Source organism: Nannospalax galili, unplaced genomic scaffold (assembly GCF_000622305.1).
Source record: "Nannospalax galili isolate Female #2095 unplaced genomic scaffold, S.galili_v1.0 scaffold235, whole genome shotgun sequence".
Lineage (NCBI taxonomy): Eukaryota > Metazoa > Chordata > Mammalia > Rodentia > Spalacidae > Nannospalax > Nannospalax galili.
This window is the reverse complement of record NW_008338118.1, coordinates 1,413,312-1,427,694: the sequence shown is the minus strand read 5'-3', so window position 1 is coordinate 1,427,694 and position 14,383 is coordinate 1,413,312. Positions and strand designations below refer to the sequence as shown.

Below are 14,383 nucleotides of genomic sequence, written 5' to 3'. Positions count from 1 at the left end.
AAAACAAAAAGACCATGTATAACTCTTCACAAAGGTAAAATACTGCTCATTTACTAAAAAAAAAAAAAAAAAAATTCAAATTACAAGATAAATTTCTCTCTGATTTTCATTTATGCTACAATAACCTAAAACCATGAACTATGCTGTTCATAGTCCATCAAATCTGTCTGTCTTCAAGAATTAAATTTTAGCTGGGTACAGTAGTGCACAACCAGCAATTCCAACACTCAGGAGGCGGAGACAGGAAGACTACCACAAGGCCAACCTGGGCCAAATAGCGAGATTAAGGGCAATTTGAGCTAGACACCCTGTCTCCAAACAACAAAACATAAAACTTAAGTTTTCATTATATTTCACCATCTAACAACACATTTTGGATATATTTATGCTACAATATATAAAGAGAAACTTGCCAATAAATATGGTGTTTTCATATTGTCGCTTGAATAATGGAAGCTTGTCTGGTTTACATTTCATAACAGGAATTTCTACAGGAACAGAATAGTCCAATGGCACAAACTTAAAGAAAAAGAACACAGAGTGAATTCAGCAACATTTTCGTCTACTTCATTCACAATCTTACTACATTATTTAAATGAAGTCTTTCTTACAAACTAATGTCATACAAGTTGAGTATCTCTTAATCCAAAAAAACAGAGACCAGAAGTGTTTCAGATCCCAGAGGTTTTTAAGATTTCGGAGTATCTGCAGAGTCTGCAGGTTGGGCACTCCTACTCCAAAAATCTGAAATACTCTGATGTTTGGAGTGTTTCAGACTTCATATCAGAGGTGCTTACCTACACTACTATCTAGTGATGAGCCTGCCATTTACTTTATCATAAACAAAACTTTATTGGAATGCATCATATGCACTCATTTAAATCATTTATATACCATGTTCTGTTGTTCCCTTCCAAACTCAAGACGAGGGCTGAATAGTTTGCAATAGATTCCTGCCCTCTATAGCCTAAATGACCTATTATTCGGATCTCTATGAAAAAAGTGAAGCACGAAGTTATGGACAATACAATAATGGCTCTCCTACATAAAATGAGCTAGCTCCTAACTTTAAAACCCTTGACCTATAACTAGTTGGCACACTATATCATCTCCTCAAACAATGGCTACATAAAGGTTGGGTAACTGAATCTGAGGGTCAAGAAAAATTTGTCAAGAGTAAAAGGCTTCTGAATCCAAAACTTTAAAAAAAAAGAACCGGGGCTGGAGAGATGGCTCAGCAGTTAAGAACACTGTTCTTGCAGAAGACCCGGGTTCAAATCCCAGCACCCACATGGCAGCTAACAACTGTCCATAACTCCAGTTCCAGGGGATCCGAAAGCCTCTTCTGTCCTCTGCGGACACTGCACGACATGGGTGCACCTACATATATGCAGGCAATACACACATATACATAAAAAAATAATAAATTAAAAAAAACAAAAGAACCTTAGGGGTTCTGACAATATGTGCCCATGCTGCATCTTGTGACTCCTTTGTAGCCTTGGTTCTGAACACACTGTGTGGCTTTTTAAGGTGCATGCTCTCACGGCACACAATGGCAAGAAACACTGCCTGAAACTCTGTGGCTCAGATGTGTGATTACTGTTGTGTTATGAACTGCAGTGATTTTTACTGCACATGCTAAGTTTTCTATTCTTATTTAATTATAGAAAAGAAGACTTTTTCATTAGGAAAAAAATGGCTGGGATTAGGCCAAATTTCCAACCACTTCTGAAATGGCTTCAAACATACTGCTTTTATTTTGTATTTAGTAATGCATATTTATGAAGAGGCAGCCTCAGCATTGACAGTTACATGAGAAATGCTGGAGGTCAGGCTGGTGAGTTGGCTCAGTGATGAAAGTGCTTGCTGCCAAGGCTCACAACCTGAATTCCATCCTCCAAGTTGTCCTCTGACCTTGATGTTTTTGGAGTGGCACATCCTTTGCACCCCCAAAAAGAAGAAATGTCAAAAATGTTCAAGATCATAGATTTCTTTATGTACAGATATATATGCCTATCTATCCCATTAGGATGTAAGGCTTCATTTTTTTGAATCAGTGTACAACAAAAACTATGAATTACTGGTTACAAAGACAAACTACTGTTGGAAACTACTTTGAAACAAACTACTTTGAAAAACATCCTTTTCAAAACATTTCATTGTAAACCTGAAGATTTTACAACTAAGAAAATGCTGACTCTAAAATTCTTACAATTTTATATTTCCTAATTACATGGGTTTTTGTATTTTATTGAAGTTTTGTGCTTTTCTTACAAAACATCTTAATCATCTTTATACTCCTACAACCACCCATTATACCCCTCCCCCCATCTGCACCCTCCCCACCCACCCACCCTGGATTTCATGCATTCTGTCATATGTTAGGCCTATCGAGTCAAGTTTGTGTACCCAGATGTCTCTCAATGCAAGTTCATCCACTGGGTTTCAGACCTCTGGGAACTTGCTCACACAAACTTATAGCAAATGTCAGTGTGCACAAGCCCCATGCAAACTCAATCAGACAAAAACCCAGCATTGAATTGGGGAAATGGGTAGCAGGCCATAACCTTAGCCGAAGAAAGATCGGCAGCTGATTACTGCTAGGTGAGAGATAAGGGAGAGACCCTAATAGACTAACTAGACTCCAGTGGATGAAACTGTTCTCAACTTTAATAAATGGTAAAATTATATGCCAAAGAATTATTTTGAAATAAATTAACAATTATGAGTAAACTCTTGATTTGTATATCTATTTCATATATATATATTACATTCCCATGGTGGTACAAGTGGAAAAGTTTAAAAACTGTGATTACTTCATTTATGTTAAAAGACATATGGTTTGAACAACCAATGCTTTACCTACTTAAATTTAAACTTCTGTCTAACATACATACCAATTAGAAAGCTGAAAATCATTTTCAGATGAGCTGTCTTCGTAACACAAACACGGAAGACAGAGCTCTACCTCAAATCCTGTATCTGGTTCACCTGGTTACCTGGTCTGCCTATGGCAATGCTTCTGCCTTAAAGTCAACAAATACCAAACCCTTACCTCTGGGAGTTGTTCAGATATCCGAATCTGGTTGTGCGGTTTATCATTTATTTGGTATCGTAAAGCATCAATTCGGCCTTTTCGATGACCAGCAGGAATACTTTCTTCACCACGCAACCAGTAAAAGTGAACAGGGCGCTTATAATCTATCAAAAGATATTTCAAATTTTCTTAATCATTTAGATAAAATAGGTTATTGACTTAGTCTTAAGAATGATTATGTTTAAAAAAGTACCAAAAATTACTCTGATGTAAAAAAAGTCTGGGTTGCATGATAAGCTAATCATTATGTCTCAAATATGGCACTCAAAAGTTAATTATGCTAAATAATTAAGATTACTCGGGTAAGAATAAAGATGGTTAGTTAAAGAATAACACCAGTTACTAGATACAGAAATAGCTTGAAGAATTCAAACCTGTCCTATGAAGTACTAACTTCCATTTTTGCAACAACTCCAATAAAAATGTATACACAGTTGTAAATCATTAGCATTTTATACATGAGAAACTTTGGTCTCTTAAAGAATTTTATGTGTGTGAGTGTTTTGCCTGCATGTATGAAAGTGCAGCACATGGGTATAGCACCCGAGGAGGCCTCTGTCATATCACCTGGAACTGGAACTATGAGGAAATACGCATACACATAAAATACTCATACACTCATACGCAAAAATAAAAATGAATCAAAGAAAAAATTAAGGACACCTTTTGTGTAGTAGACATGAAATAAATGCATTACAAACACTGATTTTTAAATTATAAATACATTATTTTTCATGTCTGTATCATACCATTAGAAATTGCTATCTACTGGGTTTGAATCTTGACCCCCTAAGCCTACATATAGGTTCTTAATTAATGTGTATGCCTTTTTAAATTCTTCATTTATACAATGAATTCATGATACCTACTGTGTTATTGTGAGGATTAATCTGATGGCACACAAAGTTTGGAACGGGTCCAGGCACATAGTGAGTAAATGTTGGATATTTTATCTAATGGCTAATTTAAACTTCACAATTCTAGGACAAAGCAGTTATCACCATAATTCTCATCTTGAACTTAAAAATAAGAGGTTAATGAATTTGCAATATGGTCATATTTTTTTCCTGTGGAATAGTCAAGCGGGTGCCACTCTCTAGAAACCTCTTAACCACTACTCCATTCGATTGGACAAACAAAACAGAGGCAAGGCCTGGCGGCACTCTGATGGGCTTCGGCATAGTGACAAGACTTTAACAAATAGTCAACTGCAGGCAGATCAACAGACGCCGGTCTCCAAGTCGTAACACAAGTGGTACTAAACCAGCTGGGCGCCCTGGAAACCAGAAGGTTGGAGAGCGAACCTAAAGAGCAAACCGCCCCAGGTCCCTCGTCCTGGGCAGGCGTCCCGAAGCTCACCCAGGGAGGCGGTGGCCAGGACTGGGTTCAGGGGGATGAGCAGACTCACGAGGGTGGCCACCAACTGGTCCAGGAACGGCGCGGCGAGGGTCTGGCGCTCCTGGAAGAGGGGCGGCCGGCGGCGGCGGCGCAGGTAGAAGTGCTCCTGCAGGATGCAGTCGCAGGCGGCGGCGCGCAAGGCCGCGAGGTCCAGCGGGGGCGGCGGGGGCGCGGGCGGCAGGCCCGACAGGAACGCGGTCTTGGTGAAGCCCTGGTACCAGCGGTCGGCGTTCAGGGCGAAGGTCTGCGGATACACCACGTACTTCATGAACTGCATCTTCGTGAGAATTCGCAGCTTCTCGTCCACCGACTGGGCCGCGTGCACCGCCGCCTGCCACCGCTGCACCCTCCGCTGCCGCGCCGCCTCGCTGTCGGCGGTCAGGGAAGCCAAGATGGGCGGGTACCGCACGCGAGACGTCGCCGCTACATCTGGGCCGCTCGTGTCCGTGGCCAGGTCGGACGCTTCAGCAGCGGTGTGCAGGGACAGTCCCCGGCCACGGGGAACAAACCTCCAGTACCTGGCGGCCGCCATCTTTGCCAGCGGATCCGGAACCGGAGGTCAACGTGCAGGAGAGGTCCTTGCTCGCTGCCGTAGGGACCAATTGGAAAGCCGAGTCAGACTTGGCTCGCGGAACCTGATGCTCAGTGGGTTTTGGGTGCGTTACGTCATTCTTATGTAACCAATCAACTAGCTCCTAGAGTTTATATGGTTTTGAACCTTTATGCTTGAAGGAACCTGCTTGTCCCCGAGTTTTCTGTCAGGCTTGGAGGAATAAAACCTTTTTTTTTTTTCAAATATTTTATTTATTTTTATTTTATGCGTATGCGTGTATTGCCTGCATGTAGGTAAGTGCACCCATGTCTTGCGATGCCCCGACGACAGAAGAGGCTGTCCCTTGGAACTGGAGTTACCATGTGGGTGCTGGGATTCGAACCCGGGTGTTCTGCAAGAACAGCCAATGTTCTTAACCGCTGAGCCATCTCTTTTAAAGGTGATGCTGCCACCTACGTTTTCTGTAGAAACCAATAAACTTTCCTTTCAGCAAATATTTGACTAGTCTCTCAAAGTGAAATTTTGATGCCTTAAGGTTCCTAGTTTCATTTATCTATCTCGTATCGTTGTTTTTGTTTGTTTATTTTTTCTCCCTTCTTTAGGAGACGGAATTATTTGGGAAAATACAGCATCTCTTTAGGTATGCATGCCAATTTTTCAAGTTACGCAGTCACGAAGTGGGGGTTAGTAAGGTCGGAGGAAACGGGGAAGAGGGTATGAATATGATCAAAATACACTGTATGGCATTCTTGAATCAGTAAAAATATTTTCAAAAGTTATACAATCATCACGTATGTGTGCCACTACTAAACTTTAGCAAAATAACTTCATATATTCTTCTATGCTAATATAATTTCAATATAGTTTATTTTTTACATGGGGAAATGTATTTAGACTTGAGCTTGTCTGAGAAAAAAAGAAAATACCTGAGATAAAATAGTACAAAATAGTTTGTTTAAATTTTGCTCTGTATTAAAACCCATTGTTACTTCAGGATGAATGAATTGATTCTTTACGCTCTAAATTCTTTGAAGAAAGGATTGCTTTATTTTTCAGTCTTCAGTAATCAGTCAATAATACTGTGCATAATGGTTTAAGAAATACCTGTGAAAAAATAGTCAAAATCTAAGCTAATTTCAGATAATCTAATTTAATGGCTTATACTGTAGTTAAGAACTAGAATGGTACTGGTTTTGACTAGCTGAAGTCATTCTTGAGGATGTTGAAAGCCAAACATTTTGTTTCTTAAAGGACAATATGCATACCTTTACATCAGTTTATGAAGTTTCAGGTCGATTAAACTGGTTTAGAAATAAAGTAGCTAAGGGGCTGTATAGATGGATCAGTGGTTAAGAACACTGACTGTTCTTGCAGAAGACCTGGGTTCGAATCCCAGCACCCACATGGCCCCTAACAACTGTCCGTTACTCTAGTTCCAGGGGCGCCGACAGCCTCGTCTGTCCTCTGCAGGCATTGCACGACACTGGTGCACCTACCTACATGCAGGCAATAACTCATACACATAAAATAAAAATAATAAATAAAATATTTAAGAAAGGAATAAATAGCTAAATATCATTGACAACATTCTGTGAGAAGTTCCTAACAGAATCTTTAAAAAATATTTTTATGGAGTTTTGTGCATTTCATACTTCTTCATCATACCCCCCCCATACCACCCCAACCGGATCTCATGCATTCAGTCATATATGTTAAGTCCTATCCGGTCAAGCATTTGTAATCTTAAATATCTCTCTAACATTAATTACAAAATGAGGACATGGAAGAGTTGAGGTTTTTTTGCTCATATCCTGTGCTAAAAGGATAAAGGTGTAGTGCCCAATTGTAATATAAATTGAAGTGCCATTTTGTGTAAAATTATGCTTTCAGAGTATCGATATAACTTCTAAGTCAACATTTTTATAAGTTCTCATACTACTTAGAACAGACTTTAGAATTAAATGTCAGCTTTAGGATCAGTTAATGCCAGAAGACATAACTCTATCAAAATGTTTTTTGTTTGAGTGTGTGGAAGTAATTCAAAATAATTGAAATGTACCTAGTGTTTAGAGCCATGAACATTATGAGCCAAGGAGGGAGTTGAGAAGAATATAGCAGACAGAGCAAGAGGGATACCAGGAAAAGCCAAGCAAGGAACAAAAGAGCAAACAGGAAATGGGCCGTTAGAACCATGGAAAGATTCATGTAACTAGAAGAGGAGTCTTCCTTTCTAATATGATCCAATTCTTTTATATTGCACGAAGAGAGGAAAACATAAAACCAAAGCTAAACGGTGTGGTAGGAGCAGAATTGTTGCTGAGAGACTTGGTGCCTATCACTGGTCTGTGTGTGTGTGTGTGTGTGTGTGTGTGTGTGTGTGTGTGTGTGTGTCTATGTATTAACCTAAGTGCCAGCTTACTTAGTGAAACAGACAAATCTTATATTCTTAGCAGGGGGATGAAATATAATACATAATTTAATGATTTATTAAAAAGAGATCCGTGCTACGGAAAAAGATACAATAAGGAGTGAGCATGTAAATACTGGAAAAAGAATTCAGCAGGAGACACAGGTACAGAGACCCTGAAATGAGAACACAGCCTCGGGGTTCAACAACCAGGAAGAAAGCCACTGTTAATGGATAAGAACAAACAAAATGGATGATGGAAAAGTACTAGGAAGTGGAGCTAGAAAAAAAGGAGTCAAAGGCTTCTAGAGGCAACTTCCAGGACGTTAGGACTCAGGCTGAACTCTACTAAGCTAGGGAAGTACTGGACTCAGATATTGTAATGTGATTTAAATTTTGAAAAGACTTTTTTATGTATCAGTTCAGACTGCTATAACAAAAGTATTGTAAACTAGGCATCTTAGAGAACAGAGATTCTCATAGTTCTGAAGGCTGGACGTACCAAGATGAGGGTGCCAAATGGTCAGAATATTAAAAGGTATCTCTTCTTGCATTGTAAACATCCTCACAAAGTGGAAATGAAGCATGCTTTCTTGTTTTTCTTCCTGTAAGAACATTATTCTTATTGGGTTAGGTCTCTTTTTCTTGCTTGCTGCACTGTAATTACTTCTGTAGTTCAATCACACTGAAGGTTAGGGCTTGGGAATTTTGAGGGAGACAGAATTCCATCACACAAGACCTTCACACACTGGCTGATAATGAAATTGTGGAAGGTCAAACTGATGCATCACTGGTACATAGTCAAGTAATCTTGAACTAAATGAATATTCAGATACTTTCAGGAATACAAGAAATGAACCACTGAAGTGTGTATAAACTCAGATGAATCACCTAGAATTACACTGACTTTTCTAAAACTTTCCCAAGGGTTACATGTATTGTTTCATTGTAATCACAAAGTTGTTTTTTTCTTTTTTTAAAAAAAAACAGGGTCTTTCGTGTAACCCTGGCTGGCCTGGAACTTGTTACATAGACTGGGCTGGCCTTGAAGTCACAGAGATCTGCCTTCCTTTGCCTCCTGAAGGTTGGGGTTAAAGGCATATGTTACCTCACCTGGCTCTGTTGTAACATCCTTGATATAACAAAATTGTGAAAATGGAAAGCAGTTTGATAAGTGGCAGAGATTAGAGAGTCAGTACGATGGAAACAAAGAGGTTGTAAAAGGCACTATAACAGATCGCCATAATGTCTATCTCGATGTGTCAGCATCCCAGTGGTGTTATTTTACTGTAGTTTTGAAAGCTGTTACTATACAGGAAATCGGTAAAGGTACATGAAATTCTGCCATATTATTTCTATATTCTACACTTACCACAATAATTTAAATAAAAATAAAAGAAAATAAGATGAAGCTATTGGACTTAAAGGACCGAGGATATGCCCCATTGGAAATAGCATGTGTTTAGCATGCATGATACTTTGAGTTCAATCTCCAGCATTGCAAAAAATTAAAGATTAAAAAATAAGTCAATGAGATGGCTCAATGAGTAAAGGTGCCTGCTGTCAAACCTGACAACCTGAGTTTCATCCCCAGGATCCTCATTGGTGGAAGGAAAGAACCAACTCCTGCAAATTGTCCTTTGACTTCCATGTGTGTGCTGTGGTATACACACACAATACACGAACACAAATGTAATATTTTTTTAAGATTAAAAATCGTGGACTTAAGGAAAAACCATTGTTGCATGATTTTCATCAAAAATGTTTCAATGGGAACTGGAGAGATGGCTCAGTGGTTAAGAGCACTGTCTGCTCTTGCAGGGAACCCAGGTTTGAGTCCCAGCACCCACATGGCAGCTACCAACCACCGTAACTCCAGGTCCAAGGGATCCGATGCTGTCTTCTGGCTTCTTTGGGCTTTGCATGCATGTGGTATACCCAGATACATACAGGCAAAACACTCATAACATAAAAATACATTTTTTAATTTCCTGGGTGTTTCTGTACTCATAGGAGTCACATGACCAGTGGTTCTGCATGTACGGACATTCTTTATGGTTTGGAGGATAGTTGTACAAGAACATTTTATATTGAAATTAATATATTAATTTAAAATCTTTGTATTCCATTGGGGTAATGTATAGAGCTTTGTTTTCAATTTTATGTGTATATGTAAGTTATTTGTAAATTTTGAGTCACGTTTTATTATTTTTGGTATGTACATTAACCACCCACTGGCATGTTTCAGGAGTTTATGATACCATTTGCATTGGGAATGCCTCACCCCCACCCCAGTACCCATGTGTTAAAGGCTTAGTCAACAGCCTCCAGGTCTCTTGGGAGGTAGTGAAACCTTTAGGAGGTAGAGCTTAACAGAAAGAAGTTAAGTTGTTGGGTACATGACATGGGACCCCAGGTGCTCCTCTTGTTTGCTTCCTGGCCCCATCAGGAGACAAAGTTTCTCCATTACATACTGCCTCACCCTGGCTCCCAAGGCAACAAGGCCACATTGCCATGAACTCGAGCTTCTGAAACCATGAACACAAAGAAACTTCATCCTTTTAAGTGAAGTGCTTCAAGAATTTTGTCACAGCAGTAGAAAGCTAACACTTTCTAAGAGTAAAAATACCTGTTGTATTAATCAACCCATTTCTCCCAGTTTTTGCTTTACTTAGAAAGTTCCTAGAAAGGGCAATCTGTCCTGAATAAAAAGACAGCCTTCAAGAGAGGTTCTTTGCCCTCTGCACCTTCATGCCCTTTCCCTAGTCTTCTAAAGCACTGTTGCAAGATGCCATGCCATAAGCCATCGGGGATGGAGGGAAGCCTTGTTTATTTGAAGAGTAGTAAAGAAGAATTACAGATAAAGTATGAGAGTGATATTTTCTTTTTTAAAATGCTTTATCATTTTTATTTTGTATATATGAATGTATTGCCTGCATGTACATAAGTGTACCCATGTCATGCAATGCCTGCAGAGACCGGAAGAGAGAATCTGATTCTCCTGGAACTGGAGTTATTGACAGTTGTTAGCAGTCATGTGGATGCTGGGAACCGAACCCATGTACTCTTAACTGATGAGCCATCTCTTGAGCTTTCATACTTTCTTTAAAAAGAACCCACGGACTCTTAACTGGAGCCAGTGCTCTTAACTGCTGAGCCATCTCACGAGCTTTCATATTTCTTTTAAAACATGAACTAGCCGGGATGCTTGTCTCCAGTCTTTGTAATAAAAGGGGGAAAGTCAACAGAAATGAAGATCACAACTGCTGTTCTGTTTATCTGAACTGTTTCTCCTCCTCTTGACTTCAGAGTAGCAGACCTGGCTACTGCTTTCCATAAAGCCCACAAAGCTGTAGATATCTTATGTATTACATATGTGAGGAAGCTTCTTATACAAAGAAACAAAAATTTTCTATTTAGAGACCATTTGTTTTCAATAAAACCAGAATCATACGTACCACAGACAGTCTTTTAAGCCAATGAAGAAACATCTACCTCACTTCCTGATTTGTGAATTCTATTTCACAACCTGCATTTCTTTTTTATATTTTCCTATCCTACTAGATGAACATTTAGGTTAGTCTTATTTCTTTTTTCTTCATTTTTAAACATTGTATGTGATGCTGTAAAAATATTCCTCAGTCATGATAGCTTCATTTTTATGGACCAGTCTCCCAGGAGTAGAGTTTCTGTGATGTAAATTTTTGCCCTTTGCATTTTTCAGCACACTGCCAACAAGTTCTACTTTTACTACTGTGCATGAAGTGCACATTTTCGTATCTTTTCAACAACACTATTAGCAGATTTTAAAGGTATACAATTTTAGGGCTGAGGATATAGCTCAGTGGCAGAGCACTAGCCTAGTGTGCATAAAGCCCCAAATTTGATACACAACACATAGTATATATAATTATATCCAAGCTGGATAGATTTCATGATTCTTTTAACTTTTATATGTTATATTACAACCAAAATTGTACATCCTGTCATACATTTGTTCATCATTAGCATTTCTATTTCTAGGAATCAGTGTCACCTTTTATTGAGTTTTTTCCTTGAAATTCCTTGTCTATTAACATCGTGTTTATTAAGCTTGCATGTGTAAGGAGGATTGCATTTTTTGTGATCTATAATTCATCATTTAGCTTATTTTTGGAATTCTTTGTTACAAAATTTTCAGGCATTCGAAAATACCATTTGTGACTTCCAGTTTCCTATGTTGCAAAAGAAGATCATCTATCCAGACAAGTCTAGATGTATTAGTCAGTGTTCTCCAAAGAAACAGAACCAGTAGAATAAATATTATGTATAGAGACTTATCAGCTTAGCTCACAGGAGAGAGTCCGAGTAGTCCAACAATGGCTGTATCACACTGGAGAGGCTGAGAATCCGTAGTCGCTCAGTCCATGAGGCTGGATGTCTCAGTAGTCCCAGTCTGGCACTGAAGGTCTGATGAATTCCAGAAGATCAGCTAGACTTCAGTCTACAGCAGCAAGATGAACTCACCAGCGAGAGAGAAGGCAAGCAGCAAGAAGCCAGGCATTCTCCTCTGCCTTGGCCTTTTATATGGGCTGCCATCAGAAGGTAACACCCACATTTAGGGTGTGTCTTCCAGTTTCAGATGATCCAATCAAGAAGATTGTCATTTCAGTTAATCCCATATCCAGTCAAGTTGACACCCAGGATTAACCATCACACTAGATATTAATGCAATTGATATAAATCATTCATCCTTTAAAAAAGAAATGTTATAGAATTTAAAAAGAAATGCCATCACCTGATTATGTATGATAAACTCAATAGTATTTCAATTATTGTACACTCGGAAGTAGTTGCATATCTTAAATGTATTTAGATTTGGCTTTGAATTGACAGGATTCTTTTCAGATGAATATGGATGCAATTAATGACCCAGGAATTAAGATTCTAAAATAAAAGCAGAAACACAGTATGATTAAAGTATGAAATATATATATTATATATATATATAATTTTACTGAATTGTGTGTACTCAGCATTAGTTATATGCAGGTATTCAGTAAATACTGGTCACAGGCTTTACATTGGTGTGTACTTTGACTATGTGAATTAATGCTTCTCCAGCTGTCTGTGATGAGCACATGGCTCTGATCAGCAGCATATAATACTAGAACTGAAGTTGGAAGAACACTGTCCAATCCCCTGACTCCAATTGAATTTTCATCCTTTTGTACACCAGATCACACCGTCCTTTGTCAGCATATAGTTTAAGATAAGTCAGTCATGTCACACTGAATACCTTGTAATGGGAATATGCATATTGACATCTCCACTTTTAAGGTCATATATACTAATGACATGTTGACCATTTTTCTTCTCTTTTCTACCTTTTGTTAAACTAAAGAAATAGACCAAAAAAGATCCTCTTCCTCAAATTGCATTGATTTATTTTCTGCAAGTAAATTTCTCAATTTTCAGTGATTTGCTGTCTTAATATATATCCCGTTTATCTGTTTCCTCCTTGGCTCCACACATACACCTTTGCTTTTCTCACGGAATTTTATCAATCTTAATTCAGCTGAACATTTTGAAGAGCCATAAATAGCCCACAGGCAATGTTATCTTTGAGTGCACATTGACTTATCTGTTTCTATTAGCAAGAAACAAAGGCTGTCTGATACTTGATTGCAGAGTAGATGAATAATGATTCTTACTATGGTTTGGATGTGAACCATCTCTTAAAGTCTCATGTGTTTGAATGAATTTCCCCAGCTAGCAGCTCTGTGTAAGATCTTGTGGAAACTTTTGTGCATGGGACCTACTAACAAGCCTAAGGCTACAGCATCAGGTCAGATGGATTCTTGCCTTGTGTTGCTTCTGGCCTGAGTGTTCTGCTTCTTGATGCACCAAGATGTGAGGAATCTATGCCACAAGCTCCCACTACCATCCCCGCCCCTGTGAATCTGTAAGCCAAACAAGACCTTGCTCCCTTAAGTTGCTTCATGTCAGAAATATAAGGAAACATTTTTTAATCAAAATTAATACCAAAAATCCATGTTGAAAACAAGTCAGAATTTTAAAGAAAAAATCTATGAAGAGAAGCATCATTGACTCACATTCCCACTTGTAATCCAGTAATGCATTCCATGAGGCGAGGTATGTGGAGCTTCCTTAAATATTAGACAGGGGCGTTTCCCCGAGTCCCATTTTCTCTGTGTGTAATTTCTAGTCTTCCTCCCCTGTAAAGATACTTTGCGGGGCACTGATAACCCTGAATATACTCTTTTGGATAGAAAACTCAATATGGCTTAAGTATCCCACCAAAATGATTATTCTTCAACATAGGGTTATATATTTTTACTATTTCTCTGTCATTGAAACATGAAGACATTTGAAATATGACATTTAAAATTCAGACATATATTTCAAATGTTCCTTCAACTTACACAACATAGTGTTCCTTAACACATGCACATGGCATTAATCTGTTATATTTAGAACATATGGATGCATTTGATATATCAAATATCTTTGGCAAGTGAAATCCCAGTTTTATGGAAACGTGTCTGCAATATGTATAGGGGGAAAGCTGATTTTCCTCTCATTATTCATTATATTTCCTCCAAGTTCACAGCAATATAACTTGGCCTAAAACATAATTTTCCCTAAAATAACTTAAGTAGTTAAATTAGACTCAATAAATGGGCATCAAAATGTGATACCCAAAATGGGAATGTAAATTGTGACCACCTTTTTGGAGAGTATTTTGGCAATATAGTTCAGCTTTTAAAAATGTCCATTGCTTCTAACCCTGAGGTAGTAATTAAAAATACAAAAAGAGTGACTCAATATAATTTTTAAAATATTTTATTATTTATTATTTTATATATATGTTTGAGCATATTGCTTGCATGTATATAAGTGTACCCATGTCATGAAAAGCCCA

General features: G+C 38.4%; 1 protein-coding gene across 1 annotated transcript in view; it reads right to left on the bottom strand.

Moving 5' to 3' along the window:
* The window catches only part of Mrps30 (mitochondrial ribosomal protein S30), a 9,249-nt gene extending 4,182 nt beyond the window's left edge, over positions 1-5,067 (bottom strand). Inside the window, exons 1-3 of the mRNA XM_008832934.2 lie at positions 4,460-5,067; positions 3,059-3,204; positions 414-519 (exon numbers count right to left, since the gene is read on the bottom strand). Coding sequence (XP_008831156.1) covers positions 414-519; positions 3,059-3,204; positions 4,460-5,030 — 823 coding nt within the window. The 5' untranslated portion in view covers positions 5,031-5,067. The remainder of the gene's footprint in view (positions 1-413; positions 520-3,058; positions 3,205-4,459) is intronic.
* Positions 5,068-14,383: the final 9,316 nt, after the last annotated feature.